Source organism: Netta rufina (assembly GCF_964035555.1).
Source record: "Netta rufina genome assembly, chromosome: 12".
Taxonomy (NCBI): Eukaryota; Metazoa; Chordata; class Aves; order Anseriformes; family Anatidae; genus Netta; species Netta rufina.
The window spans coordinates 8,672,879-8,697,067 of record NC_140135.1 but is presented as its reverse complement, the minus strand read 5'-3'; the positions used below and the strand labels follow the sequence as shown (position 1 = coordinate 8,697,067).

General features: G+C 51.4%; 1 protein-coding gene across 3 annotated transcripts; it reads left to right on the top strand.

The window, feature by feature from the left end:
* The first annotated feature begins 251 nt into the window (after positions 1-251).
* HMGB3 (high mobility group box 3) lies at positions 252-23,749 on the top strand. Of its 3 annotated transcripts, XM_084293845.1 has the most exons (7): positions 252-372; positions 749-872; positions 2,193-2,275; positions 20,719-20,875; positions 21,365-21,504; positions 21,994-22,168; positions 22,743-23,749. In XM_084293845.1, exons 4-7 carry the CDS (start codon positions 20,726-20,728, stop codon positions 22,884-22,886), a joined length of 609 nt encoding a protein of 202 aa, XP_084149971.1. In that variant the 5' UTR covers positions 252-372; positions 749-872; positions 2,193-2,275; positions 20,719-20,725; the 3' UTR covers positions 22,887-23,749. The 3 variants fall into 3 exon arrangements, with proteins under 3 accessions (XP_084149971.1, XP_084149972.1, XP_084149970.1); XM_084293846.1 differs by lacking the exon at positions 749-872 and having other exon boundaries at positions 343-372; XM_084293844.1 differs by lacking the exons at positions 252-372; positions 749-872; positions 2,193-2,275 and adding an exon at positions 17,926-18,034.
* Positions 23,750-24,189: the final 440 nt, after the last annotated feature.

Genomic DNA, 24,189 nt, shown 5'->3' with positions numbered 1-24,189 from the left:
GAATTTATCTCTGGAACCTCGAGCCCATGTGGGCACCAACACTGATGTCCCCTCCTTTTGCTTTTCAGGTCAAAGCAGGACCTTGGCCCTGCCCCACTGACCTTGTGTGCCCGTGGCTGGACACTGCTCCTGGCCACATGTGCCAGGGAAGCTGCGGCGTGCAGAACACGAGGCTGCTGGCCTGAAGCCCTCCACACCATATGTTACTGCCATGCAATCCATGCAACGCACTGGGACAGAGGCTCCGCCATTAGCATAACTCTGCCCCCTGGGAGGGGCTTAGCTTATAAATATGCTGCTTTTGCTGTGCTCCCTGTCCTTATTTCCTAAGGGAATGAAGATACGGGCAGGTTCAGTGGGTGTCCAGAGCAGGTAAATGGTTAAAAGGGGCTGAAGTAGAAAACTTTCCTCCAGATCCAGCAGCAGTTGTGTTTGCTCTCCAGCTTGCAGGGGCTGGGAGGGGGGGAACGGAAGGGAGAGATGGCAGATGCTGCAGAGCGTGAGGCTGCTGGCTCGCCAGCTTGCTTTCGTTTTAGAGAGAGAGGAGACATGGGGGAGAAGCCCTCGTGAAGCCTTCCTCCCTTGGAGGCCTTTTGCAGAAGGCGCCCTTCTGGTGCTGCTTTCCCAGCCCCAGCATGCAGCCTGCTGGAGCTGAGAGGCTCCGTCCCGTAGGAGGCTGGGGTGGAAACACAGATGCTTTGCAGAGTTCAGCCTGCCCGCCGGGTGACCAACTGCTCCAACTTCTCAGCAGGCAGCACGGCCGGGACGAGCGCGCGGCAGGAGCAGCGAGGGAGGTGGCACGTGGCGTGCAGGGCAAGGAGCCCGAAAGCAAGAGCTGCTCAGCAGGGCAGCGAAGTTGTTTTGCAAGACAGGTAGGTGACAGGGACAGTGCTCCGTCTTGGCCTGCTCCTGTGGAGGAAATGCTCTGCAGAGATGTGGTGGCACTTGCAGCGGGGCAGGGATCCTTGTTCCTCGCTGAGTAACCTGTGGAAGGAGCCTCCTGGAGCGCAGCACATGGAAACCCCTGGACACAGCGCAGAAGGGGAAATGGAGACCGGTCTGGTCAGAAGGAGGGGATGAGCTGCAGGAAGAGCTGCTACATCTGGTGCTGGAGGGGCTGAACTCTGCGTGTGTCTGGTACAACCTGTCAGGCTCCCAGAAGCAAGCTGTGCATTCAGAGGCTTCGCTCAGGGATGCTTTTGTGCACAGCCACAATTCGGTTAATTTTGCTCCTCTGGTGGCAGTGTTACTTCTCCCTGCCTCATCTCTCCTGCTCGCTGTTGTCTAGGCTTTCTCCAAGCAGAGACCAGTTGACTTTATCTTCCCAGATGTTTCTCGTGATCTCGCCCATTCTAGCTTTTATCCCTGACCACAAGCAGCACTTGGAACAATTAACACCTTGTGCTCCTCACATCTCATGGTTTACAAGACAGGTGGTTACTAGGGCAACAGCTGCACTTTTTTCTTGCCGCGTATTGACTAAAAATCAACATTTTATATTAAAGGTAAAGAAAAATAATATTCTCTGTAGCCACAGTGAGTTACAACACCATCTCTCCTGTAATCAAGATATTGCTGAATTATGGTGCTATAAACAAACACTTCTGATATAACCACAAACACTGTGGGACATGTAACACATTGGCAGTATATTTCAAGTGACAAACTCATTTATTGTGGGGAGCGGAGAGAGAAAAACACCTTTCCAGAAGTTGCTGCAAGGAATTACAGCAAAGAATGGCTGGAGCTTAAGGATGCAGAAGCAAAGTAATTCTGTCAAGCTGACTGGAACGAAGCGCTGTGTGAAGGAGATCTGAGCAGCACCAGGAGCTGAGAAGGAGAGGATGTAGGACTTGATTACTCTCTCCCTCCCACTGGCATAAATCAGGATTGGTTCCATAGTGCTTAATAGAATTAGCATGCTGTAAAACTGGTGTAACGAAGGTGTACCCAGGAGGTTTGGGAAGGGAGCCCGCAGCTATCCCAAAGTGTTAGTAGGCTGGTGTGGAGGCTTCCTTGCCTGCAGGTGGGACTTGAGTAACAATCATGAATCGTTAAGGCGTGTTGCTAGCTGAGTGACCAAACTGCTCAGGAGCTCTGGGTGTGAAACTGGCTTGTGCCAGATGCCACGGAGGCAGAGGAGAGGCTGGGAGCTGCTTGCTAAAGAGCTTTTCTCTCTTGCTGTGTTCCAGGTGGCTGTGGGGTCTCTTTGGTCAGCGGGATTGGAAGAGAGCCATTGTCTGCTTCCTCGATGGTCTGCCAGCCCCTGTGTTTGGTGAGTTTCACGTTGTCGGACTTCTTTGCCCAAGGAGTGTTATTTTGTATGCTGTTTTATTATGCCATGACGTGCTGGTCTGTCTTGGTTGTGATCTGCTGCCCAGCTTTTAAATACATGTGGGCTGTCAATAGTGACTCTTGGCTGTGAACAGGACCACGGATGGAGAGGGGGAAGCAAGATGGGCTGGGCAGCTGCTCAGTAACCCCCTACTCACATACAAAAAGACCCCCGTGGCATGCAGCCCTAATGGGAGAAGGGAGGGAGGGATATTGTCTCCCTCCATCCCCTTAGCAAACCTGCCACAGGAAATGATCAGGTGTAGAATCATCTCTGTGCACGCAGGAATTTAATAATGATTGAGCACTTGTGATCAGGAAATACCTGTGCTTGAAGTTCATTTGGTGTGCATTTGTAAATAACACGTGGAGTATGAATAGGCATGCGAAATTTGCGTGGGATTTTCAGGGCTGTCTGTCTTCAGCAAGGGACCTTGAATTAGAAAAACAACAACCGTCTGACATGGAAGGTGACCCAGCTGACTTTGTGGGCAAGGTTAAGGTGCTGTTGTTTCTGAGAAGCTTGGTTTCTAACCACACAGTTGTAGGAATATTGGGGTTCCCTGCCCTTAGTCTTAAGTGAGTTTGCAGTTGAGGAGAGTAAAGCTCGAAGCAGTCCCTGTAGGATTTGCAAATGAGCACACAGATGCGTTGAATAGGAGCTGTTCAGCTAAAGGACTTCTGATGGTTTTGACAACAGAGCTCAAAAGTTCCCTGAATAATAGGTCTGTGATTTCTGGCAGTTTGTAAGTGCTGAACTTCTTTAGATTTCAAAGCAAATAGATACATCTTAACAAAGACCACCTTGTGTCAGCTATCCTTAAAATTATAGCACATAGATTAAAATGAATCGTGTGTACTTGTCCCTCCTGGGACACCGGGGAAGGGAAAAGCATTATCAGAATTCTTTAAACTCATCTTAACAGTATTGAACCAATTATTTTGTTAAATCTGGGTTTGTTTTCTGCCTCTCAATGAGAACATTTGAAGTCTATCATCTCCACCATTTACGAGTTACCAGTATGCAAGTGTAAAATTTCCAATTGGAACATATGGTATCAGAGGGAACAGGGGGGAAATATCTGATTACTCGCACTCCCCAAACTCCAAATCTATTGCATTTAGTATTTTGCTCACAGTTCCTGCAGGGGGAAATAAAAGAAATCATCTCTGAGCTGAGACCAAGCACTGAACATTTCACCCTGAGTAGGAATCTGTTTGAGAAACTTAGAAGCAGCCGAAAGGGGAATAGAATAGAAACTGCATTTCAGTTCCTTCGCTGTGGTTGCAACGACTGGCAGAGCTCACCAACATCCCTGCTAGCAAAAAACAACCTCTGAACCTTTGTCTGAAGTGCTGGCACTTGATTTGGGGTGTGTCTGAAGGCTGTGGAAGCCTTCTCCTGTTTGAGGAGGGACCATCAGTGGCCGCGCTGACAGAAGAGACAACTTCACCTGTGCTAACTCACAAGGTTTGTGATCAGCTGTGCCATTTGTGCAGGGGCCTGCCGCAGATACAGAGCGGCCTGGTGCAGCTGTGTGCTGTGCCTGGGGAAGCAGAATATGCTGGCAGCTGATAGAGAGCTGAGTGGTGGTGTCAAAGGAGCCCTTGCTGGGGTGCTGGTGGGCCCATGGCATGGGCTGGCCTCCTCCCTCTGCCTAGAAGCAGGGGATCACTGGGTGCAACGTGGCTGGGCCTTCACAGCTCTCTGCTGAGTGACACCCAACTGCTTTGGAGAGGGGTGGTAGGACCCCAGGACCAGAATGCTGTTTGCTGCCCTGAGGTTTTACACAGGGCTAGATTTCGGGTTTCTGTCTGCCCAAGGACAGAGCAAAGAGGTGCTGCTGAGGCGTGGTGCTGCTGTACTACAGCCCTGCCGCCAGCCAGGGCACTGGGGTGGAGCAAGGGTCCGGTTGTTCAACCCCGTGGTGACAAAACTGCTTGAAGCTGTTTACACCCTTACAGAAAATGATAATGCAGCTCTTCTTCCTAAGAGTATCCCTCTCCTTCTCACCCCTGCCTAGCAGAGGCTGCTGACCGATGCTGCATGATGCAAGATGCGCTTCTCCCTCTCCATCCTGGCAGCATAAGGAGGGACTAAGCCTGTAACCTTGGGAATTGATGTGACCTGCTCACAAAAGAGAAGGCTTTCGCTCCAGAGCCCGGGTGGTTGTGTAGTGCCACGTGTACAACCAAATTTAGCCTTCCTGCCATTCAGACAGAAAGCAGCATGTTTTGGAGCAACTTCCCTGGGAGGGGGAGGAACAGATGTTGGAACCAGAAGCGTATGTGACAGTTGGGAGAGACAGCGTGGAAACGCACAGTTGAAAGGAGAAGTCTGATGGGAGTGTGATGACAGCAGCAGGACTCCAGTGACAAGGAGTGGGAAGGAGAACAAGCGGAGAGGAGTGTTACTTCGAAAGCCGAGCAAAGTGCACAAGAAGATGTGTCAGGAAAGCGTCAGGGAAAGGAAGGGAGGAAATGTGAGAGTAGAGACAGGCTTTGGGATCTGTCTGCAAGCATGTGTGACCTGTTGCCTGACAAACAGAGCAAGGAAAAGCTTTTATTCCTCTGCCTTCTTCCACTGGGCTAGCTCTGCTTGCAGCCAAGCTGGCCGGCTAGCACTGGTGGAGTCTTCAAGCGTCCTGGTAGCACCTGGGAGAGGTAAAGCTGCCTGGGCTTCCACCAGAGCTCTGAGCTCCTGGGGTAACACGTGCTAGGCGCTATAGGAAGGATGCTGTGTCGCCCAGGCCTTTCTTCAGCCTGCTGTCTTTGCAGGGTAGCACAGCAGCCACGTGCCTTGGGATGCTGAAAACAAGGAGGGAGCGGTGCCATCCTCAGAACAGGCTTCCCCTCTGCACTGCATTCGTCGTAAGGGCAGGATGCGTGAGGAGAGGCAGAGAAGTGAGCGTGTGTGCCTCCTGCAGCAGGGAGGGACTCTCCAGCAGCGCCGTACCCTGGTGATATAAATCACCTCTCTGCAGTGTCCGGTTTTACCTTAGTTCAGCAGATGTGCAAGGCACACTGGGAGCATGCCGCTGGAGTGTAAAGCCCCTGATCTTACAGAGACTGCAAGAGCAGGGGGAGGGGGTGCTGCAACTTCTCCCGCAGATGGATTTACGAATGATTTTTTTTCTGCAGACCCCTGCCTGCACGTGGCTTCACCCTCCCTTCCGCCCAGTGTGGCCTGGGAGGTGCAAACTGGCCGGTTTTGCTTTGTGCTCTCCTTTGGGGAGGGGGAGATTTTGGAGAGGTTGGTAGATAGACACCAGCCATGGCTGGCTCTGCAGGGAGCTGGGATGTATCCCTAAATGTTGCGTGGCTGGTGGCTCTCTCCCCCTCCATGCATGTCTTGTAGGGAAATCCCAGCAAATTAGGGGGCAGGCATGGCAGTAGGACTGTGCAAGGCAAAAGGCTGTACGAGCTGGCAGCACTGACATTTCCCGTGTCTGCATCCCTTCTGGTGAGGGAGCTGATGAGGAGAAACATGAGGGGAAAGCCGTGGAGAGTCTTCCCTCCTTGTTAGGACGCGTACTGGTGGCTGGAATGATTCATCCCACGCACGCAATTGTGTTCAGCTGTGTGCTCATTGTGCCAGCCATCATGTGAGGGCCGGAGTGGGCTGCGACAAAGCCTGGGGGTGCTCCAGGCTCCCCGCTGCTCTGGGGGCTGTTAGTCCTGCTGGTTTTCCCCGTGGGGAAGGGAGGCAGAAGCTAGCTTCTCTCCTGACCTGCTGCTTGCAGGAGCAGCTCCAGATGGAAGCAGGGGTGCTGGGACCTCCTGCAGGTGCTAAACGAGGGGAAAACACAAGCTCTTTGGGGTCTGAGGCACGCTGCTTCTCTCCCAGCTGGTGTTTAGGGACTCCTCAACTCGCCTCCAGCCCCTTGTCACTAAGCCAGTCCCCGCTGGCCACTCTGCAGCAGGGCAGCATGTCCCGTGGGAGACAACCACCTTCCCCAGGGACAGCCAGTAAGTTCCCCTCAGCTGTTCCCACCATCTGCTCGCTGCTCCTGGGCAACCACGAGGGCCAGGGGCTCTGCCAAGCGGGGTCCCAGCTGGCCAGGCTCCTTGCAGGGTGAGGCAGCCCATCCAGCAGCCAAGGGCTCTCGGCCAAGATGCTGTAGCAGCACGAGGGTGGCTGAAGAAACAGCTCGGTGAAGGTGTGTTTATGTGGAAACCTGAAGGATCTACCTATGCTTCCTCATCAGGAGCAGAGAGATGTTGCAGGCTCACGGCGAGGAGGTCTAGGTGATGTAGAGGTGATGTAAAGGCAATGCAGGCCTCTCTGCTCTCCGGTGCCTGCACTGATGGGCTCAGCTGCAGCTCCTGTCTCAGACCTGGTCTGGGGCAGGGCCGTGGGTGGTTCTCATTGATCACCGCTTCCAAAGCCTCCCACATGGGCAGTGAGTTGGGGACAGCATGGTCTGTGCTGAGGCAATGGTGTGGGGTCTGGCTGTGAGGGGCAGAAGGGGACCTGCAGGCCCCCGGTGTGGTTTCAGTGAGGATGAGCACGGAGGAGCAGGCACCTTGGGCATTTTCACCCAGCACTGACAAACATCGCAGCAGCGGAGCCCTGCATCCCCGGACATTTTGGTCTCTGTAGCAGAATTGCACCTTGCTGACTAACTTGCACCAAATCTTGGCCTTTGACCTTGGTACGAGTCAGGAGCAGACCCAGGGTGTCTTTTCTAAAGTCACTCATGCAGCTGCTGAAATTAAAATCTCACGAGCAAGGACCTGTCTTCCCTGCAGTCTCGATTCAGAATAACAGAGTGGCCTTTAGTCTCCAGAGATAGTTTTAAAAAACCTTCTCAAGGTCTGCGCTCCTCATGAAAAAGATAATTCATACAGTACTTGCCACATCTGACAGAGTTGGCAGCCTTTGTTCAATACAGTAACAGCGCTGCGCGCCGAATTAATCAGGGATTCAGCTCCACGCAGCCTCGTACCTGGGAAACAGGGCATCGCTAAACCCTGCGAAGGTGTGGGAGCGGCGGTGGGAACACAGGCTGCCTGTGATTTCTGTGTCAGCCATACCAGCCCGGGCTTGCTCGGAAGGTTTCCTTAGGACCAGCGGCGTGAGTTGCTCCTGCTGTCGCTGCAGTTGCGCTCGCAGAGCAGTATATCACCCGGCATTTTATGCTTGCCTAGGAAAGGGAGCCCGAATCCCCTTCCTGCACGGAGAGCTGGCAGACTGGGGGCCAAGGCACAACCCTTGGCATTTTTTATTTACTGTAGACCTCTTAAATGAAGGCTGTGAGCTTTTTTTTTTTTTTTTTTTCGCTTGCCTCGTTACTGCATGGAACCAATCACTATAAATTTAAATGGCGAGCTGGTGGGAGCACACTTACCTTTTATATAATAATTGTGAGAGTGGCACTGCCGAACTGCTATTAGGATTATTCAGGCCTTCTCAGATTTCAGTGCAAAACATTAGGCTGCCAGAGGTACTGTAAGGGTGTGATTATTCTAAGAGGGTAAGTAGTAGTGAGCTGCGTTGGCCAGAATTACTACAACAGACAAGTAGTGCTTAGTAGCTGGGAGTAGGGGAAGCTGAGAGGTATAATCTGCTGGTCAGAAATACAGCAGGCTGCATGTAGAGTCCAGCCTGATTTCTATCTGGATCCGCACCGACCTGATGACTTGGTTCTTAAATTATCACCGGGGATCATCTGAATCGTCGGCTGAGCATGGGTGTTAACCCCGGGCCCAGCACTCCTCCAGGGAGCCGAAAACATGGAAACAATAACGCAGCAAAAACGTCACGCTGGTGGTTGAGCCAACGTGGTTATGCTGCTTTGTGGCACTGGAGGGTCATGCTCTGAATTTGATGGGGTCTAGTGGCGAAGACCTGCCCCAGGTCCGGCTGTGCTGGCAGAGGAGACCTCCTGTGAGCAGTGCTGAAAAGGGACGTGGTGCTGGGGGGGATCTTGCCAAGTGTGCCCAGCTACCCTGCTGTGGGCATCGTCCCTCCTTCCGTATCACCTCAGAAAGGACAAGGCATTGGCAACTTGTTCTAGGAGGCAGGGAGAAAAGAGCAGCGCTGGATGCACGCTCCTAGGCTGTCTTGATTTTCTCCTGTGATTGAGATTTTGATTTTGCATCCCATATGATTTTCCTGTTATAACACACGCCTCTTGGCTGTCACTATAACAATGCCTTTTCTTGGCAGGGAAGGCAAATCTGAAAGGAAGCTGTTGAGCACTCTTCTGTGTGAGTTCCTCAGACGATGGTTGTGTTTCTCCCCCTCGTTCCACCCGTTTTCAAATAATTTTCATGCTGGGAATAAATCTGAGCGCATAACAATAATGTTCAGCATATGATAACCAAGACAATTGTATATATACAAGCAGCCACATGGAAAACAAATGAGCTGATGGAAAAAAGTGCAAGATGAACCAGAGACACAGTTACCATTTTCACAGTAAGACCAAATAACTTTGCCATTTCCATGTAACTACCCTTTCTTTTTTTCCCCCCAGGAAAATAGGATTTTGAAATACATTTTTAGTTACTAATTTATTTATTTTTCTCAACAATTTATGTGATGGTGGGAAAAACCTCTCTCCCATCAGCCAGTATGCTATGGGCCAACTACACTTGAGGAACACAATGCTGAATATTTCCCTGAATTTTATCTATGAAATTCTGCTAAATTCAGTGGCGTTTTGTAGCTGGAGCTCAGGATTTTGACACCAGTGTATGAATTAAAGAACAGAGAGGTCTAAACTATTTGTATATTTTTAAATGCCAAATACACTGGGCTGCTGCTGCTATCTTGAAAATGTGCTGTCTCTAATGATACAGGAAAGGAAGTTTAGCAGGTTCTTGATTTTTAAAAAAAAAATCTTTTCAGTGTGTTTGTCTTTCTTTTATGATTGAAGCCATTTTTCTTTGGAAGGCATCTACTTTTAGTCAGGGAAAAGAACAAAGTGGAGACATTTGGGGAGAATTTTAACAAACACCTTTATCTTAGGATGAGAAGTTGTAATAATAAATAAAAAAAAAAAGTTACTTGACTTCAGTGGAATCTTTGTTGGGCATACAATACACACCCCTGGTCTCAATAGAAAATGCCTTTTAAACCCAAAGTGGCTTAACAATCCTGAAAGAAAACTGAAATAGTTGCAAATCAGGGGGGAAAGTTCACCTTCCTTTAAGATGATTGTTGGTGTATATATATACCTGGGCCTTTATAAGGATTTGTGCACACCCAAACACTACCGTTTTAGAAAGGCTTTCACTGTAACTGTTTGTTATTTCCTCATTGTAATGTTCCAACACTCCTGTGCAAAACAGGAATTAAATATGTTAACAAAGCAGATGTTCAACAACTGTGAAGCGATGAGAATGCTTCAGGAGTACTCGGCAGAAATTGCCACCCTTTATTATTATTTTTTCCTCCAAATAAACTGTTCCTTCCACATCATCAGGGGTACGTTTACACTCCTGGTGGTAGCAACTAAAGTTACGTTGTCATAGGTATTTGTTGAGGGGAAATGCAGGCTTTTCAGTAATGTAAATATACATGTGGAAGCCCCAGCTGTACATTGCCACACTCCCCTTCCTCTCCTTCATTGCTTCAGCATACTTCTTTACTCTTCCCCACTGGCCCTGCGTGTAGTACCTCCATGGCACAGCGGAAGGATTTAGCCTCATCTGCTTCGGTTCGTGCTCTAGTGCCATAGCACAAATCTGTCCTCATGGCTGGGCACTGCTCGGGAGTGACCTGGAGCTTTGGTCCTTCACAAAGTCTTCCACCCTGCCCCAGTAGCTTGGGCACTGCTAGCAGTTTGGCCTGTGCCAGCACGGATATCCATGAAGGGGATTTACCCAGTTATAGCCATGGGATTTGTGGTCCATCTCTGTCTTCAGGACTCGAGGCAGCAACTTCCAAGGTAGCTCGGTGTGTCTGCAGGAGCTGCTGTCATGCCTTGATTACAGTATAGCTGCAGACGAAGTGCAGTTATTGAAAATATTCTTCCTTCTTGATAGTTTAATTGGTAGCATTTAGTTAATTGTGTGTATTCTCTCGTAGCAGAATTAAATCTAGAATTATGCAACCGATCGGTTTTTCAGAAGCGCGGAGTCACTCCAGTCTGCCGTCACAGGAGAGCCCACCTGAATCACCCAACAACTTCCAGTTGTGTGAGCTGCTGTTTGCTGTCTGTTGCTATGGTGAAACGATAGCGCCAAACTGATACCAAAAAGGAAGCAATATTTTCTGAACAGATTTGTGAGAAAGGAAGAAGCAGGTAGGGGACAAAGAGGTTATGGGCAGGGGAAAACAAAATAGCTGAAGGGACTTGGAGAGGCTTCCTAAGCCAGTGTTTGGCTGTTTGTCATTCCCTTTAGCTGAAGGTCCACCTAACCCTTTAGAGAATCAGCTTGTGCAGTGTCACTCTGGTGGGTTATTTTTATAAGCGATTGCATGTTGTCCTAAACTGTAAATATTTGTTAATTTATTTGCATTTTTTCCTTGCTTTTAGTGAGGATACATGCATATGGCAAAGTGTTCATTTCATAGCTTTGCAGTCAGTTTTAGAAAGCAGCACTGTGCTTGTCACAGGGCAAGAAAACTGCTTTGGTCTCCTCCTTTGCAGGACTGGTGCTGTTTGTGTCCTTCCTGATGATTTTTAACCCCTCGCAAAGCTGTTGTGCTGGCAGTGTGTTTCTCACTGGGCTGGAATCACCCCGTGGCCTCCGGTTCTCTTGCACCTAGACCTTCAGCCTACTTACGGTGCCAGTGGGAACAGCTGGTCATTGCAAGGCAGTCCAGCAGCTGATCGATCCAGGAGCCTGACCAGGGTGGGAAGAGGCAGACAGAGCTCTTGGTTCACAGCTCGTGTGGAGAGAGCTCGTTCCTCCTCCTGCCCAGCCAAGAGCGTGGTACGTCACTCCTGATCTCAGCAGTGACACAGGCAGCTGGAGACGGGCAGCCTGGCTGTAGCTGTTACAAACAATTGATGGCTCTGGCCAGCCTCAAAGCTGCATTCAGAAATGTGTTGGGAGGTAGTGGAGCACCAAGATGATGCCTCTTGCAGAACAGGCTCCTCTTTCTTTCATTCGAGCGTTAGTGGGTTTAATGTGTCATCTGGTCTGCGTGCAGCATGCTGCCCATGTCCTGTTTTGAAGTGCGGGTGGTGGTGGGATGGCCAAAGAGAAAAGGGCAGGCTCTCATGTCCAGATGTCGCTTGGGGGAGTGGGTGAGAGGTGGGGGCAGTCATGGGTTTGGAAACAGCCATTTGATGGTCTGAAACCAGCTCTGACAACAACAGTTCAATGCAGGGAAATAAGTATGCGGTGGCAGCTTTCTTGTCCCAGCGCCAAGCCTTCTGATTGCTTCTGTTAGCATCAATTCAGTGCTGTCCGAACCAAGCCTTGGCCACATGATCGCCAGCCTCTTTCTAACGTGGGGTCGTGTCTCCCTTTATATCTGGTCCTTTGCTGGCCTGCTGTTGGGTTGGAATTGCACTGCATTCCTAATGGAGTTCCTTGGTCCGCTGTCACAGCGTGATTACAAGAACTTGTGTTGCATTGAATGTGGTCTTGATTGCTTGCCAATTAAAGTGCAGGGAGAACACTCACAGTCTTCTTTAAATTTACATCTAGACTTGATCTCCTCTGAAGGCTATGGGAAACTTGTAGAGATTCTTTCTAGTTGTCCCCTCTTCCTACCTTTAGTATTTGGCTTGGTGGGGTAGGTAGATTTATTTTTTTTTCAATATCTTTAATATTTTTTGTGTGTGTAAGCAGAAACCCCCTTCTGAAGTTGGATTTTGCTCATTGCTTATACCCCAGGTCCCTTGGGGTTACATGGTTTTGGGTAGGACCTCTTTAAAACGAAGTTACACAGAAGCAGATGGTCTTGTGGTAGCTGAGCACGGGGGGAGACGCCTGAAGAAAGTGTGCTGCGGCAGCAGGGATGTGTTAGATGGGGGAGCAGAGACGAGCTGGGCGTGTAGGGATGCAGCATGCAGGGGCCGTGCAATTTCCAGGGATCTGGTCGCGTGGGAGGTGCGACGCTGCGGTGGCAAATCTCTTGGAGCAGGTGTGCAGGGGCAAACTGCCTGCTTGCCACCCCCTGGGCAGCCTGGCAGTTTGTGCTGGGAGGGAGCCAGGTCTGAGGTGTGAAGGGAAGCAGAAAAAGGGAGGGGGAGAAGGGAGAGAAAGAGGAAGAAAGAGCCGAGAGGAGAAGGGACAATGTGAGAGGAAGGGAGGGTGGGGGGGAGGCCACCTGCGAAGGTAACGGTGAGTTTCTGTTTGTTTTGCCGGTGTTTGTACCGCGAGGAGGTTTTGAACTGCTGCCTAATATGACTGTCAATTATTTTAACTTGTATTTCTCACCTCAGTCCCCATGAAGTGCATTTGACAATAATTAATTTTGTGTGTGCAACTGGGAATGTATCCTACTCCTGCAGAGGTGTCAGCTTAATGGGATATGGCTACGCGGGATAACAGGCTGTGCCTCCACGTTAGGGGATTCGGAGGGGTGGAGGGGGGTCATCTGTTCATCTGGACTAATATTTTAATTGTCGGAGCATGAGGTTTCCCGTAGTTGAACTGGGATCAAATTAACCTCTGTCTCTCTGAACTCGCATGCTGGCAGGCTCCCTTAAACACCACTGCTAATTTTATTTTCTATTTTCAGCACGTATTTAAGATAACTCTTTTTGTTTAATAGGTTAGAGAGGAAATATTCTCACTGGCTGAGATCCCAGTGAGCAATTACAAATATTTTACTGTAGTTACAGAACTTGGAATTCAGCCGCAGGCCGTGGGCATCAGAAAATCCACGCGTGGAAATCCCACGTGTTGTAAGAATGGGAGAGCTTCACGTGGACCGCAGGGATCCCGCCTCGTTTTTACTGAAGTCAAACTCTTGTTTTAAAAATAATAAGAATTAAAAAAAAAGTTGTTACAGTTCTAAATCAAACCTCTGCAAACAGCTTTCGACTCTACCAGTTAGAGAAGGGTTAACTGAGCCTCTTCATCTCTATTGCATGTTAACACAGAAGGTCAGTGGTGGGAGAAGCTAGGTCCAAACTGAAGGCTTTTGAAATAGCTCCCTAACTAGCCTAATGAATATGCTGCTGAGATGAACAGGTCATTTAACACTTTTCTTGTCGCTATTGTCCATCCAGCCTTAAACGTTAACTCTGTGGCTCTGATAGGCCGGTTTTGCTTAAAAAGGTTTCCTGGCTTTGTTAGGCTCCTAGGAGGGATTTCCCCCCGCCCTCACTTCTGATTGCTGGCAGAACCCTACGGATGTGTTTATATCAGCCTTTTCGTTCGGGTCAAGTCTTTGCTGCAGAGTTTTGCCAGTGGGTAGGGGTTACAAGAGATGCGATCCGGCCAGGGGTGGAAGCTCCAAGCGTGGTTGTAATTACACTGCTTAAGCTGCAGCTTGCCGACCACATCGCTCGCCTCGCTAGGGTCAGGGGTTTTTGGCTATGCTGCTGGAAGGAACACGTTGAGATGTGTCCACCCCACAGCTGGTGTGCTGGAGCTGCACTGCTGCAAACCCTGGGGCTGGTGGAAAGGAGCCTTGTGCTGCTGCCACCCCCCAGCAGAGATGGGTCGCCCCCTCTGCGGTGTTTCTGCAGGGCCTCGAGCACATCTCAAGCGTGCTGACGTGGGTTATCCAGGTTGCTTGAATAAACATGTCACAGGGACAGAGCTACATGCTTGGTAGAGCTGAATATTTATCAGAGGTGTTTTCATGAACTTCCTCACCCCGTGCACAGCCGGCGTGTGTCATCTTGTTTTTCCTGTGACCCGCTGCACCCTGTAGGTATTGTAGGTGACGCTACCTGGGATCGATACAGTCAACACAAGCAGCACGCTGCTCCGACCGCCGTTGGACAAACCCAGTAAGGACACGGCATCAACTCGAATCTGCTGGTAGGCTGAAATCATCCTGAACGCTGCAAATGCACAGCAAAACTAGCCTGAGGTCAAGTACGAGGTGATGTCAGGCAAGCTTTCCACATCAAGGCAACCCAGACTCAGGCTGGGAAGCTTGTTAAAGGTCTTGAGGAATAATCTTTTACACCGAGTCGTTGCCCTGCAGGATCCCTCTGAGGCACTCGTGGTTTCACTGGTAGGAAGGGGATGGTCAAGGGGCAATGTCTGAATGGCTGGATGAACCACGGAGCTGCTCAGTGCTGGTGAAGATGCAGTTTCCTTACTATACTCATCACACGGGTGGTTCCAGAAAGATCAGTTATCACTCTGGTCCTTTTCAATGCTTCTGATTTCTGAGCAGCTGAAATACATGATGGGCTGTACTTTGCTAGCGATCTGACACAACTGGAGCAGGATAGACAGAGCTGTGAGAAGGCCGCCCTCACCAAGCTGTGGCTGGTGTTCAGATGAGGTCTGGCTGTTGGCAGAGGAACAGGTAAACTTACTGTAGTCCTCAGGCAATTTGGGGGAGCAGAAAAAAGAGTTTCATTTTGTAACTGGATGATTTTCCTGAATTTAAAGCGTATCTATGTATAATCGATTGATTTGTCCAAGGAGACCTTGGTGACTCCAGACTCTTTCAATGCAGTCTCCCTGTTCTAATCATCCCTAGCTGATGAGATGTCATTCCATGCTGGCAGGTAGTGACTTGGCCTCAAGTTTGCAGCTCTGTTGTTTCCTGGACCAACATGATCTACACAGAAGGGAAGCCTTCAGTGCTTGGCGGCATCACCTGGACGGGACTTGGCAGGGAATCTTCTCACCAACAAGCTACTGGAAGTATTTGAAGCTGTCTGCTTGCTTTGGGACCTTGGATTAAATTTTATGTCTCAGTCCTTATATTCAAGATGCTGCCTAGCTTGGGTCTTGCTGTGGGATGCAGGGTATGGCTGATGGTTGGTTAAAAACATGGCATGTGCTTGCAAAATAAAACCTGTCTGTAGCAGTCATGGGGGGCATCAGGTCAGATCTTTCTGAAGAGTAGGTACACCACTGTACATCGAGCTCTCCCTGCATCCTGGGACCATTGCAAACCTTACAAGAGCTGGGCACACAGAAGTTTCTTTTAGGTTTGGTTTTCTTCTCGTGCTTTCTAGAGCATGACAAGCATGCCCTTATGTCTGTAATATTAAAAAAAAAAAAAAAAGAGGAAGAAACCCCTAAAACTTGCCAAACCTGCACCTATAGGAGATATGGAACAAATCCACTCCCTCTCCTCACCAAAGTTAATGAGACAGAGGTGTTTTGAGCAGGAGAGTTGGACTGGTCTGCTGGTGAGCTGCTGTCAAAAGAGACAGTCCTGGCTGTTCCCTTATGCACCCTCCTTTGCCTTGGCTCTGGGACTCACCTAGCTCCTTGGTACTTGGTTCAGCTCACTAATCCAGCAGAAAATTAAACAGGGAGGGCTCGCTTAAGGGTTTTGTTTATTTTTTGTTAGGTTAGTGAGCTGCACTGGCTCCTGTAGGACTCAGGGGAAGGCCGGAGCCAGGGGGCAGGAGGAATTGGGATTGCGTGGCCTGGAAGAGGTTGGAAGAGGTTGCAGCAAAGGGCTGAACTTGCTCAGCCAACTTTCTAGGCTGTTTTCTTGGTGCAGCACAGCAAAGTGCTTAGACACGGGTGGCCAGGTGCGATGCACGGGGCAGAGGGCACTGAGGGAGGATTTGTTTCAGCAGAGGCAATTCGGGAGGTGAGTACAAGCGTTCCCTGGGGGGTTATGTTCACCCGTTTGTTACACAGCCCTCCACTGCTTTCAAAACCATGCTGGGACAAAACTTTAAACCCAGCTGTCTCTCAGCTACCAAAATATCTCCTTTGCCCCTTGGCCAGCTGTCAAAACTTTCCCGGCTTTCCTAGAACAAGCGTCTTAGGGAATGTTTCTCCTGGCTTATGAGAAATAGGAGGGATGCTCGGGAGATGACTAGCAGGACTGCACATTTGATGCCAGGTGCTGGTCCTGAGCAAGCTCCTCAACAGCCCGTCCATCTGGGCTGCTCCCAGCTTGGTGTGCTCTTTAGGACAAGATCATGGTTTGAGGAAGAAAGTGTTCCAGAGCAAGAATTCACACAGCTCCAGAGCCAAGGAAAAAAAAAAAAAAAAAAAAGCCTTAATTATTCAACTAGTTTGAAACACTTTAAAGTATCCCTAAAAATAGGTGAGAGGGATGTTTGTCAGCTACAAAGAGATTATCCTGCAGTAGCATTCCTTGTCTTATTTTATGATGATGCTACAGAATACAGTCCCTCAGGTAGCCTCATTAATGTTTATGAATGAGCCCCTTGTTTTAAACTTTTGGTGTTAGAACGTGGAAATAGGGCGCGAGGCTAGTAAGACTGGTTTTACCATCCACGCTTTGGAAAGCCCAAGGACACGCGTGTGAGGTCTCAATAAACCTTGGCGGTTCTGCGTAGGGATGACAAGGGGATTTGGGCGTTTGTTAGACGGGCTGGGAAGGTGCACCCCGAGGGAGAAATGCAGGCAGGACTCGGGCTAAAATCCGCCGTGAAATTCTGCGCCCTTCCCAGTGGATCTGTCAGCAGGAGGCTGGCACTCCTCTGTGCCTCATCAGGCAGTTTGTGTCGGTCTCTTCCAGCAAAGGCAACCTGTGGCCCTGTTGTCAGAGCCATAAGCCCTTAGCCGGGGCAGTGCCTGGCGAACACTGCTGCCTGGCAGCACCTCAGCCCAGGGTGGAGGCTTCTTTGCGCTATCTGCTCCCTAAAGAGGGCAACTGTTTCTTCTGGCTATCTTAAAGGAGGGTGGCAGTTGCGCCCAGCCCATAACAGTATGCAGTGGTTTCTGAGTCTTACCGCTCCAGCCTTAAAATAACAGCTCTTTTTTTCCGAGCCAACCAACAATTGTGGTCAGCCACTAATACCAGTTCAGCCCTTCGGCAGCTGCCCTATGGGAAGCAGCTCTTGCAAGGCAGCTGAAGGAGACCTCGGCCCCAGAGCTGGGCTCGTTTCAGCCCAAGTGCGTGTGTGGAGATTCCCTTGCACGCAGCCAGCCTCTGTAACAGCCACCAACTCCTCGAAAGCTAATATCAACCAGATTGTGGAAGTGGGTTGGAAATCGTAACTCCGGCGAGGCTCGGCGGTGCTTTTATTCGCTGAACGAGCGGGCGAAGCCCCGCAGCTCCTTTCCATCGCGTGCAGCGCCTGTCATCCGACTACATTTTGGACTCGGCTCCTTTGCCGTCCCGCACAGCGGTGCCCAGCCCTGCGAACAGCCCCGCTGACATCGCAACCGGGCCCTGGCGGCTCCGGGGCACGCACCGCACACAGCAGCGGCTGCCGGGGGGGGCTTCCCGCGACCTCCTCGGGGGCCGCAGCATCCCTCCTCCCTGCGGGTCCCCCTCCCCAAATCCCCCTGCCCCGGGTTGGGGCGCTCCGCGCCCGGCTCCACGTGGCGCTAAGGACGCGGGCGCGCCCCCGCACGCGCCCCCGCGCCAAACTTTTCCCGGGGGCGCGCCGCCGCCTCGCCCCCGTTCCCTCCCCGGCGGGCGCCCAGTTTTGAATGAACGGCCTCGGCGGCGGCGGCCAATGGGCGCGGGGCGGCGCTTAATATTCATGAGGCGGCGGGCCAATGAGCGGGCGAGGAGGTTGTTTTAAACGGCGGAGCCCCGCAGCCAATCAGGCCGCTCTCGTAGGCAGCCAACGCGAGGCTGAGCCGCGCCGCGCCGAGCCCCGCGCCGTGCCCTGCGCTCCAGCTCCCGGCCACACTGCCGCGAACAATACAGGTACGTGCGGCCCCGCCGCAACTTTTCGGGGGGCGGCTGCCCCCTGCCCTGCCCCGCCGCCGCCCCGCCCTGCCCCGCCGCCTTCCCTCGCCTCCTTCTTTTCCCCCGCCGCCTTGGTTTTTATTTTTTTATTATTATTTTTTTCCTCCTTTCCTTCCTTTTTCCCCGTTTTTTTTTTTTTTTTAAATGATAATAATATTTTTTTTTTCTCCCCCCCCAAAAAAAAAAAAGTTTCTTTCCCCACCCACCCCCTCCCTTCCCAGCGTCGCACGGGGAGAGCAGCGCGCGGGTTGCTGCAGCGGGCAGGCGGCGGGGCTCCGGGGGAGCAGGGTTTGCCCCCCGCCCTCCGCCCCTGCCCCTCGGGGGGTCGCCCCCCGGCGCCGCCTGCCCCCGGTGCAGCCCCGTTTCCCCGCGCCGTGCCGCCGGGAGGAACATGGCTGGTGCGGTAACTACACCGGGACTATAACTCCTCTTCTCCCCCGCATGGGCAGGGATTTTTCGCCGCCGCCCGGCAAAACGCGCGGCGCCCTCGGCTTTTATTTGCCCCCCTTTCCCCCCGGGTGGGGATGGCCGGGGCTGGCGGCTGGGGGGGGAAAGTTGCCGGCCGTGCGCAGTGCCGTGCCCGCTGTTTATTCTGCATTAATATGGCTGTCGCTTTAGCATCTGACAGGGATAAACCCTGCGCGCTGCGCCCGTGTGTCCCGGCGAAACAGTTTTTTTTTCGGCCCCGCCGCCTCCCGGCTCCCCCGGTGGCTTCGCCTCCGCCCCCGCCGCCCTTCCCCTACCCGGCCCGGGCCTTTTTGCGGGGCTGAGCCCCCGGCCGAGCCCCGCATCGCCTCTTCCCCGCGCCGCGCCGCCCGTGCTGTGGGCATTAACATGGCTGGCGCTGGAGAGCCCGGCGAAGGGAAGAAAGACGTGTAAGCAGCGCAGCGATGGGGAGGGGGGTCGCGGCGGGGGAAATCTCCCCCCAGGCGCCCCGCCGGGGGCTCAAACCTTTCGCTTTCGCCCCGGTTCCTCTCTCCCCACCTCGCCGTGCCCTTCTCCGGCCCCGGGGGGGGCTCGGGGGGCCTTTTCGCACTTTTTTTCCTGGCGGCGCGGAGGAGCGTAGCCGCGGCTATAATGGCTGCACGGGAGCCTTTGTTACAGAGTATTGCGCTAGGCAGGCTCCGGGAAGGGGGGGGGGGGGGGGGGGGGGGAGGTGGAAGCGCCTCCAACCCGCTCCCCGGCCCCAGCCCCGGCCCCGCAGCCCCCCGCAGCCCCGGGGGGGCGGCAGCGGGGGGGTCCCCGCTCGGCGGGGGCGGCGTTTTGGCGGGGGCCGGGGGCGGCGGCGGGCGCGGGGGGCGAGCGCGGCGGAGGAGGGGGGTGCGCGGCTTTGTTCGGCGGCGGCGGCGCCGGGAGAAGCCATCTTAGCGAGCGGCGCCGGCCCTGGGCGCCCAGCGCGGCCGCCGCCGAAGCCGCTCCCCCCGGTGGCACCGGGCCCCGCCGGCGGAGGGGTCCCCCCGGCCGCCCCCACGGCCGCCGCCCGGCCCCCCGCCGCCCCCTAGCCCGCCGGCCCGCCGCATTTCAGGGGCACTTTCTTTCATCGCGAGGCGCTTCACAAAATGGAAGATGAATTATTAGGGGACGGCCGCCCCGCCGCTCGGCGCGGGGCCCCCCCCCCCACACCCCCCCCGCTCCGCCGCCCCGGCCCCCGGCCCCCTCCGCCCGCAGGTGCCCGCGCCCCGCTCCGGCCGCCGGCGGTGACCTTGGCCGGGGAAGGGAGGAGGAGGGGGGTGAAAGGGGGGGGCGAGAAGATGGCGGGAGGGGAGGCCGGGACGACCGCGGGCTCGCTCGCCCCAAACTTTGCTCGCCCGAAGCCCCCGAGCCCGGCTGCGGGTGGCGCACGGCGCGGGTCGGCGCTGGAGCGCCCGCATCGGGCCGGGAGCGCGGCGGTGCCAGGGCACTGCTCGGGGCTGCTGCGCTCCGCCGGGCTGTCCTGCCTCGCCGGGGGGGAAAAGTTGGAGGGGAGGACACGGCCCGAAAGTTGGCGTCTTCCTCGCAGCGAGTGGCCGCTCACGTCCCGCTCCGTTCATGCTGCGGTGCCGGGCACGGAGCGTGGTGGCACTCGGTGGCACTTGGTGGAGCAAGACCACGCGTGGCTCCCCACGCACGTCCCATTGTGTTTCAGACTGGACGTTCTTCGCCCAACTCCTTATCTGTCGAGGTTATTGCACTTCCCCGGGAGGAATAACCCTCCCTACCTGGGCAGCAGCTGCGAACATGGGAATTCCCCTACTGAAGGGACGAGGCTCAGGCCAGCACTGTGTGCACTGCTCAAGCCCCAGCGTGGTAGCCAACTAAAATATTTTATATTAGTTCATATATAATGCTTGCTGGGCAGGATTTAATATGTATTTAATGTATTTAATAGCCTGTCTTTGGACACGCTGTAAATATATTGGTGTAAAACTTAAATCCGATGACCAATTTCACTTAGCATAGCCTTCAATCCAAGTCATAAGGAAGAATAATTTTAAGTTTCCATGTGGGGGACAGGAAGGAAACATATATAACTGATGGGAACATGACTGCTACACTGCTGCGTGTGGATGTATGTGTGTATATACAAACATTTGCACATTATACACACGCACATTCACATGTACACGTGTTCACTTGTTACTTTATTCCCGTCTTCCCTACAGAGTCAAGATGGCTAAAGGTGACCCGAAGAAGCCCAAGGGCAAGATGTCTGCCTATGCCTTCTTTGTGCAGACGTGCCGTGAGGAACACAAGAAAAAGAACCCAGAGGTTCCAGTCAACTTTGCAGAGTTTTCCAAGAAGTGCTCAGAGAGGTGGAAGGTACCTTAATTTGTGGCTTCTTGAAGTGACAAGTTCTTGCTAGTGTGGCATACGTACGCTTGAACACAGAGGACTCCTGTGATGTTTGTGTGTGTGTACTGTGGCCACTGATGTGATGCTGCTGTAAGAGTTGTGGAGGCTTCAGCCCATGGCATTTGCCCATTTAAGTGCTTCCACTACAGTCTGGGCTTTCTTCTGATTTCCAAGCAGTGCTCTTAAGTGGTCACCTCCCTCAAGACTCATGTCCGCAAGGGGGACCATGGTTGTATGTGTGCCATTCCAGCCATTTTCCTCTTGCTCGGTGTGCCAGCTGTGGCTGCTGTGCCTAGTACAGGACCTTCGTCCCCATGTGGTCCAGTTAGAAAACAAACAAATTCAGAAACGCCCCTGTCGAGTTGGTACGTGTTGGCTTGTTTACTTAAAGTTTGCCGGCTATTGAACAGTTGGGTAATCACGTGGTTTGGTGTCTTGTTTTTTTTTGTTTTTCAGACCATGTCAAGCAAGGAGAAGGCTAAATTTGATGAAATGGCAAAGGCTGATAAGGTACGATATGATAGAGAAATGAAGGACTATGGACCAGCTAAGGGTGGCAAGAAGAAGAAGGACCCCAATGCCCCAAAACGACCACCGTAAGTGACCGAGGCGTGAAACGCACAAACATAACTTTGATTTATCTTGAAGTACTTGTGACCTGCCTTTGTGTTAACCATAAAATAAGTAGATGGGATATACTGTTGGTATAGAAGTACTGGTAGTACTGACATTGTCTTGTAAGCAGCTTGTACTCTTGAGCATGTAGAGTGCCAGCAGGAGTTGTCAGGTCTTGGTACCCTTAAACTCGCAGTGATGAAAGACACAGAAATGACTGAAGTCTTGCTGCGACCCTATCTAAGATGAAATTGGGGAGGGGTGGGGATAAAGAACACTTAATAAGAACAGCATTGGGTGAAAGTTGTGTGTCTTACCCTCAGTAAAATCAAAATGTATACTGAAAAAATAACTACTTGTTAGCTGCATGTGAGTGTACGTATGAATTCTATGGGTGATGGGTGGGTGAAGGGGGTGCTGCTTGGGCATACTGCCGTGGTGCTCACTGTCCTCTGGTGCTTCTTTCCAAGGTCTGGCTTCTTCCTGTTCTGTTCAGAGTTCCGCCCCAAGATCAAGTCCACAAACCCTGGCATATCCATTGGGGATGTAGCAAAGAAACTTGGTGAAATGTGGAACAACCTCAGTGATGGGGAAAAGCAGCCTTATAACAATAAGGCAGCTAAGCTGAAGGAGAAGTACGAGAAGGTAAGGCTAGCTTTTTCCTTGTCTCTTCCGTACGGGCTCTTGTGTTAGAGTGCTTCTATATGATAGACCAAGCTGAGGTGGCCCCAGTGCAACGAGCAACTCTCCCATGTAGAGCTGTTGGCAGGTAGACGTGTTCTCAGTGTGCTGTGTAGCCAAACTTTGAGTTGTGGCTGGACATACTTTGGGGCAGAGTAGGTTAGAGGCATGCAGGTGAATTCCAGTGGCACAGAAATTCCCCAAACAAAGCGCAACAGCAGCTGCTCGTGCTGCTACAGCAAAGAGTTTGCTGTGCTGTTACAGGAGCTCTGTCCTGTTAGCAGGAAACTTCTAAGAGAAGTTGGGTTCTCTTACTTCTCCTCCTCAGAAAAGTAACTGTGAACGCAGGGCTCAAGTCCTCCGTAGTCTGGGGGCAGCCAAATACGCTCGAGTGTCTGCATACCTGTACGCTGGCTGCCTCCCCTCTTGGGGATGCAGCTGCAGAAAGCCAGTCCCTTCACCTTAACGCCCACTGCTGTACAAATGCTTGATGTGTTTGCTACTTAGAGCAAATTAAGACATCCCCTTGACTTTGCAGGATGTTGCAGACTACAAGTCTAAAGGAAAGTTTGATGGCGCAAAGGGAGCAGCAACCAAAGCTGCTCGGAAAAAGGTAGAGGAAGAAGACGAAGAGGAGGAGGAGGATGAAGAAGAGGAGGATGAAGATGATGATGACGAATAAAACTGTACAATACTTGTCTCCATGTGAATACCATAGAGTAGGGGAAACACCGTAAATGAAGCACCTCTTATTTGAGATGGTGTCTCTTGCCCTTATTAGGCTTAATTAAAAAAAAAAAATTGGATTCCGATCGCGTTGTAGTTTCTAAAAGTGCTCTAGAAATTGTAACTGGTTTACATGAAGTGGCCATGGGTGTAGTGAGCACCCTGAAACTGTATCAAAGTTGTACATATTTCCAAACATTTTTAAAATGAAAAGGCGCTCTAGTGTTCTCCTAACTCTGTGCACTTTGCTGTTGGTGTAACAAAGCATTTAAAAATGTTTCAAGCATTTTTTTAATTTGTAAGGTGGTGTTACTATATGGTTATTGGCTAGAAAATCCTGGGTTATAAACTGTACATATCTATAGTTTGTAAAAACTAGACAGATTCTTGTGGTACATGCTTAGAGTTATGATGCCTTAGAGGAGCAGTGATTACTGGGAAAGGCTGTACGTTCCACGGGGTGCCATGGCCCAAAGCATGCACTGTGAGGGTAGATCTATTTACACTACAGTGGGCGTCCATTTAGCTTAAAGTTGTCTTTCTGTATATAGTGAAATAGCATTCTGCTGCCATTCTTAGTTGTGGAAGGGGGTTCAGCTGGCATGAGAAGTGTATGGATTTTTTTAGTTAAGTGCGGTAGTTTTTAAACTGAAACTGTAGACATCTCTTCATCGTCAACTAAGTGAAGAGCCAGTGCAGCAACTGAAGTTCAAAAACACTCTGTACTTAAACAAATTTGCAACGTTCTGTTTTTTTTGTATGTTTAGAATGCTGAAATGTTTTTGAAGCAAAATAAACAGTATTACATTTTTAAAACTGTTCTTGACAACACTCTAAATTTCTGGTTTAAAAGGATCTTAACAACAGCGAGAAAGAGGTTCATTTTGAAGTCTGTGGCATCCCTCAGGGCTGGTGACTTAGGAAACATTCTGACTCAAGGATTAAAAAATAAAAAATAATTAAATAAATGGTGGCCAGCCAAAACTGGCTGAATTGAAAGAGATGGCTGCTCCAGCTAATATGCAATCGTAACTGTTTATGGCTGAGTGGCATAAGATGCTATGCAAGTTTGAACTTTATTACTTGAACTTGGGAGCCTAAATGAACATTCATGACGTAATTGTTTGTTTGTGTGTGTATATAGCAGCATTCAGAGATGCAGAGAAAGGTAGGTGGCTAGGAATGAGGCTGACACCATGGAATAAGTATAAAAGCATAGTTTGGATTTTTTTTTTTTTTCAGTTGTGTTGGGTAAATTT